This window comes from Suillus subalutaceus (assembly GCF_016647625.1).
Source record: "Suillus subalutaceus strain FC151 chromosome Unknown DFJ58scaffold_14, whole genome shotgun sequence".
NCBI classification, from domain to species: domain Eukaryota; kingdom Fungi; phylum Basidiomycota; class Agaricomycetes; order Boletales; family Suillaceae; genus Suillus; species Suillus subalutaceus.
In genome coordinates this window covers 155,706-162,231 of record NW_024540263.1, presented here as the reverse complement: position 1 = coordinate 162,231, position 6,526 = coordinate 155,706, and the positions used below count along the sequence as shown (strand labels likewise).

Below are 6,526 nucleotides of genomic sequence, written 5' to 3'. Positions count from 1 at the left end.
TAACTGAATTTGAACTTGTCCCCTGGTATCTCGTCACTGTAATTACTCGTTGCATGCATTGTCTTCCTACACTTATATCAAATCTATGGTTACTATACCCCCTAGAGCGCTCGAGATATATTACAGTCCCGATGGTTGATCCTGTCCATCGCAGGTCACCAAAGTGTTTTGTTTTATAGCAACACATGCTAGAAAATGAGTGCGAGGACCTCTGAGACACACTGTCATGCGTCCAGTTACAATCAGAAGGACGGCCGGTTGTCTATTCACGCGCTTATAGTATTTCCACCTGAACTAGACACATTATTTCTATTCCCTATGGCATAACAAGCTACTCTTCATTCATTTATACCATTACGATTGCTATTGTTGTTATTGCTATCATCATCATGATAGTGATTCGTTGGTGATAACACACTCACTCCTTGCATATACGCGCTGAGTTTTACAACACAGAACTCGAACTCGACAAGAATCAAGATTCAATATCAGGCGATTCGCATAAAGCTGGCATCCAAGAAGGGATCCGAGCTTGTGTCTTATAATATTTAAGGCAGGTTGGTTTCATGACTCGATGTTCGCTTTAGATCCATTAAAACGGCTCGAACTCAGCTGCGGGTTGCATGTGACCGATTGAAGAGATCGTAGTGAACAGTTTGGAATCTGGAGACAGCATTGGAACAGGTGCTCAACGGAGGTTGGACTCTGGACTCTGGACTCTGGAAAGTGAGTACTCATAAGAAATGAGGGACGTGGGGGTTGAATGCATACAGGCTATCAAAGAATTGCAGGGACAATTATACAGATCAGGAGATAAGCGGTACAAGAACAGGTCATCAACTAACCTCCGATATCACCCGCAAGCGCACTAGAGTCAAATTGTGCTAACTACTTAGTAGCAGTGCCAAGTGCAACTAACCACGTCGCAAGGGCAATCGAATTCCATAAGTTTGATTGGGTTCGTCCTCGTCTTGGCAGTGAAGCATGAACAGTAGCATCTCACTTCAAAAAATTACCTGCGTCCCGTCGGGCAGATAGTGCCACAACATACTGAAGTAGGCCTTGGGTCGCGATTACTGACCTAGACCGCCCATCGGCCAGCTCCACTGTGCGGTACACAGGTCTAAGGGCGAAGTTAGCACATGATAAGTGTTGATAAAAAGATGCACGGAACGCTAACCTAATAAAAATGCAGATTGCGCAGAAAGTCAGCCGCCAAAGCGATGGAGATCACATAACAGGGGGTAAGATCGGAGTTGTAGATGAGGCACTGTATGCCGGGACCGAATTGGTGTTCGGATGACAACAGACCGGCTTGCGCTTCAATCAGGAATGTCGTGGAGGCCGGACGATCCTTGGAAAGGGAAAGGTAGGTTTGATTCAACTGAATCTAGAAAGAACATGCTATACAATGTGCGGCCGTCTGGAAGATATAAATTCAGAGGTGGGACGCCGGGCGCCCATATGCCCATCATGGCTCTTCGGAGTACCATTGTCTGTAGAATGCTTAGTAATGGGTTTTATCACTGCCTATGGACAACCACAGTGTACGACATCTAATTCTGTTGGGACGAGAGGAGATACCGTTAGGAAATCAATTATTATGACAAGTTGAAAATATACCTAAGCTACACTGACAGTTACAAAGTGCTGACACGCAGGGTGGGGTTTGACGCGGCAGTGATGAGGCACTGACGCAGCATGTGCTATGCTTGAAGCGGCATAAAAGTGGGCCTTGAGGCAGTATAGGTAAGTGTAGAAGTTGACATTGGCATGGAGGCTGCGAAGACGTCGAGGAGAACTTGTCGTGACATGAGTGGTGCTTGACCCAGTCTGGATGAGGCTTGACATAGCGTGGTTGGGGCTTGATTTAGTGGTACAGAGTACAGAAGCTGCATTGCACTTAAGAAGATGGGGTCGAGGCTTGACAATACTTCACACTGCATCTGCAAACCAATATTAGATCAACGATTAGAGGCAATACAAGACAAACACGGTGCACACTACCTTCCCGAATAGTACGAACGTGGAGGACAAGCACCGCAAATATGATGAGAAGTGAAAGCAGCACTCCAAGGCCTGTACGCAGATGGACACTCATATATTTGTTCATTGTCGAAGATTCAAAGTGTGTGGAATTCATTTCGAGCGACATAAGATGGTGTTTGAACATGATCTGTACTCTAGGATGTGTGGCAGTGCAGTGTCACATATGCCGATGCCGTGCCACCACCACGGCAGGCGCAGCATGCCCGCGTCAATTTCGCCTGTCACGTTAAAAAAGACATGCTCATTGCTATGCGATGCGCAACCGTCCGGAAGGTATAAATATTAAGAGGTGGGACGCGCACTCATATGCCCATCATCGTTCTTCGTCCTTGCTAGCATCTTGGTAAGATGAAAACCCATATGAGCATCAGGCATGGATGACCTGACAATTGACTTAACAGGCAATAACTAGTGCGCCAGCTCTCGAACAAGTGACAGTTTAAGGTCAAGCCTGTCCTTGCAGAGCACGAGGAGAACCCACCAAACACATCCACTGTTAACCGATCCACTTGCCAACCTTTCTGGCGAATACAATGGCTTCCAGCTCGACCCAGCCATGTACAGCAGGAAACGATTCGATTCTGACACCAGTCATGACCTTGGATGGACATAAACCATCTATTATTTCCTTGCCGGATGGTAAACATCACGAGTACAAAGGTGTTTCATGCATTTCCTATTTTCCCGACGGCAAGCAAATGATCAGTGGATCACGCGATAGGACCATTCGACGATGGGACCTGCGGGAGGGTAAGGAGATTGTGGAGGAACTGGAGGTCTGTGAGAATCGTATACGAGCAGTGGGGGTATCAAGGGATGGTCGATGGATTGTCACTGCTAGTGGCAGTGGGGAGCTCAAAGTCAGTGAGGTTGAGACGGGGATCGTGAGAACATTTCTTGATGAAGGTCATTTCGTTTGGATCACCTGCATCGATATCTCCCTGGACAGCACGCTGGTTGCGGGTGGGTCAATTGATTCTAAAGTGCGGATATGGAGCTTGGACACAGGAAAACTCGTGGCTGGTCCATTCAAATGTGATGGTGATAATTCTGTCGACCTAGCACTTCGATTCTCAAAAGACTCTCGGAAGCTAGCAGTGTTGTCACATCTGGAGCAGCGCCTTCAGGTGTGGGATGTCCAAGCACAGAAATTGGATGTACAAAGATATACTCTCCAAAATGCGGTGTCAACTTTGCCGATATTTTGGACAACAAAAAACAAATCCATCGTAGCCGCATTCAGCTTTACTGATGGCTGGACCACGACGATGTATGAATTTAACGCGTCGACCCTCAAGACTATCGGAGCTCCTTTTAAAGCTACTTCTCCCATCGATAGTCTAGCACTCTCATCTGATTGTACTCTTCTCGCCAGCACTTCCCACGACCGCACGATCAAGCTATGGGCCTTCGAGTCCCGCCAGCTCCTTGCTTCATTCGACGTTACATCTCAGGCCATCACCCTCGTCATCTCGCCCGATTCACGCCAACTGGCTTACACGTCCAAGGATGACGCTAAGATTCACGTATGCAACATTCCAGCCAACATCCTCGCTAGCATTGGGCTTGCAGAAGACCCGCAGTCTAGTGTATGTACTCCACGCATACATCCATCATTTGCATGCTAATATTTTACAGACAAGTAAATCTAAACATCCACGCAATGCTGTGATGACATCTATGATGTCTCATCGCCCACCGAGACCATGGCCTACAAGGGACCCACATACTTTCCTTCACTTTCTACGCAGAATACTCCTTCCCTCTTCTTCTCGTACAGACGCGGTTCGCACCGATGAGCCTCGTAATCCCCTGAATGTATGTTTCTTTTACTTTTTTGCCTTCCAGTTCCCAGTTCACTCAATGGTTTACTCACAGTTCCCTGCTACATCGTCCACTTCTAAAACACGATGAGAATGTGAGTGCGGACTGCCATAATACATGTTAACCTTACATGTTTTTAGTCTCGACTGTCACCGACACCACCCACCATCCAATCCTCCGCCATCAATACTTCCGCTTAAATCCTACTTATATCGACCATCAACCTGATAGCCCCTTCATACTGATTATACATCGCATGCTGACCTGATATACGACGAAGACTACTTCTCTCCTTATCTTTCCCCTAATCCCTGCTGGAGTCAGCTTCCTGCGGAATAGATTGTCAACGCTAGGCAGCATGGAAGTGGCCGGTTTTGTTTCTGCTTTTAATTGATTTCGAACTTGTTTCCTAGCATCTCATTACTGTAGTTGTTACTCGTTGTCCTCCCTATACTTACATCGAGTTAATGGTCAATAAACCTCCTACAGCGCTTGATATATATCAACAGTAACGATGGTCGATGCCGTCCAGGCTCTAGCATCGGTCCGAGTCCCGAGTCATGAAAGTAAACAATGCGAGGACCTCTGACTCGGAAACGTACTGCCGTGCGTTCAAAAGGACGGCTTATTGTGTTTCTGCTTGTAGACTCATTCCAAACTTGTTCTCCGGGTATCTCAATTTTACTACTCGTTGCATGCGGTGTCCTAGCGTGAGCTACAATAAACTACTAGTATTGTTTGTAAAAGCACCTAGGCGCGCATTTCCGGTGGTTCGGTCCCGTCGCACCTTCGCCTGGTGTGGGTGCTGGAGTTGAGCATCATGCATTCCAAGCGGGACCAAATGGTTATTACCCTCCTGCAGAAGCCGATGTCACTAACGTTGGTCCAAACCCACCGCTGACTGAGGCTACTCCTCCCCCACAACGCCCATCCGCGCCCCTCCCGTACCACCAACCTTTCCCATCGAATTCTTTTCCAGGAGGCGTGAACCCTTGTGCCCCACCAGCACCGCACCAAGGATATCTCCCCCCGAATCATGAGCCTGGGCTCCCAACGGCCTTTGCTCCTTTTTTGGTCCCTCAAGCACCAAATTTGTCGGTCGGCCAAAAGCGCGTCGCGGAAGACCTCGAAGGACGCGACGACAAGCGAACTAAGATAGCCTTCCGTAGGCTCAAGAGCGACCCGTTATTTGTGAGTTTTTCTTTTCATCTTGTGAGGTCGCATTCTCAAACCTTGGGGCAGAAACTCATGTTAGATCAAAATAGTCAACCCAACGGGACATTCGTGTGTTCTAAGGACGGCATAATACTCAATCCTCAGGACAACAAAAAACAAATCCATCATAACCGCATTCAACTTCTACTGCACGCCGACAATCAATGAGTTTGACGCGTCGACCCTCAAGACTGTTGGACCTCCTTTCAAAGGGCACACAGGCCCCATCGAGGATCAGGGTCTAGCACTTTCATCTGATTGTGCTCTTCTCGCCAGCTTTTCCTATTATGATGACTCGGACACCATCAAGCTGTGGGCCTTCGAGGCCGCCGGCTGCTCGCTTCATTCGACGTGAAAAATATACTCTCCCTCGTGCTCTCACCCGATTCACGCCAAGTGGCTTATACGTCTACGGATGACTTCAAGATCTACATATGTGACATTCCGGCCAATATCCTTGCTAGCATTGGGCTTGCAGGGAAACTGCAGCCTGGTGTATGTATTTCCTGCATAGATCCATCATTGATATGCTAATATTCTTACAGAAACGTTCACGTCGCGCTAGTCTACTCAACGTACGTGGTTCTGCTCTCTTATTTATTTACGCCATACCATTCTTCATTACAGTCTAATGCAACACGTCCTGCGTGCCGTAAACCAGTGGTAATACCTGTCATATCTTCCATCTCCCACTCACCAAGACCTCTGCCTACAAGTAACCCACATACTTTCCTTCGTTTTGTGCGCAAACTCCTTTCCTCCTCTCCTCGTACGGATGCGGTTTATACCGATGAGCCTCGTAATCCCCTAGACGTATGTTTCTTTTACATGTTTCTTTCCAGTTGACTCGACGGTTCTCTTGCAGTTCCCTGCTACATCCCCCTTACCTCGCCCACTTATAAAACCAGACGAGAACGTGAGTGCGAACTTTCATCGTTGCATATTTGACTTACATTCTTTCAGTCTCGATCTACACCGGCACCACCCACCACTCAATCCCCCCGCCGCCAATACTTCCCCAACCTTCAAATCTAGCTTACATCGACTATCCACTTGGTGGCCCTTTCAGACAGATTATGCATCACCGGCGATCGTCAATGTTGCTCTCGCGCCGGGTAAACTGGTATGCGCGTCTCATTTTTTCGTTGTATTCTAAATCTCACGTATCCATGCATAGGGATACGCTACAGCGGGTGCTCCCGCCGATGAAGATGACGTGATACGTGACGAAGACTATGTTTCTCCTCCTCCTTCTCCCAATCCTGGCTCACGCCGAGGAATTGTCAACGCCGGACAGCATAGAAGCGGCCGGTTTTGTTGCTGCTTCTAACTGATTTCGAACTCGTTCCCTGGTATCTCGTAACTGTAATTGTTACTCATTGCATGCGTCATCCTCTCTACACTTGCGTGGAATGTATAATCATTATACCCCCTGAAG

General features: G+C 47.7%; 1 protein-coding gene across 1 annotated transcript; it reads left to right on the top strand.

Annotated features, from left to right (window-relative positions):
- Positions 1-2,377: 2,377 nt before the first annotated feature.
- On the top strand, positions 2,378-6,525 carry DFJ58DRAFT_858796 (uncharacterized protein). Its single transcript, XM_041393981.1, has 10 exons — positions 2,378-3,638; positions 3,688-3,867; positions 4,621-5,064; positions 5,116-5,123; positions 5,194-5,348; positions 5,399-5,583; positions 5,634-5,663; positions 5,716-5,901; positions 5,954-6,211; positions 6,266-6,525. Exons 1-10 carry the CDS (start codon positions 2,583-2,585, stop codon positions 6,416-6,418), a joined length of 2,655 nt encoding a protein of 884 aa, XP_041248278.1. The 5' UTR covers positions 2,378-2,582; the 3' UTR covers positions 6,419-6,525.
- Position 6,526: the final 1 nt, after the last annotated feature.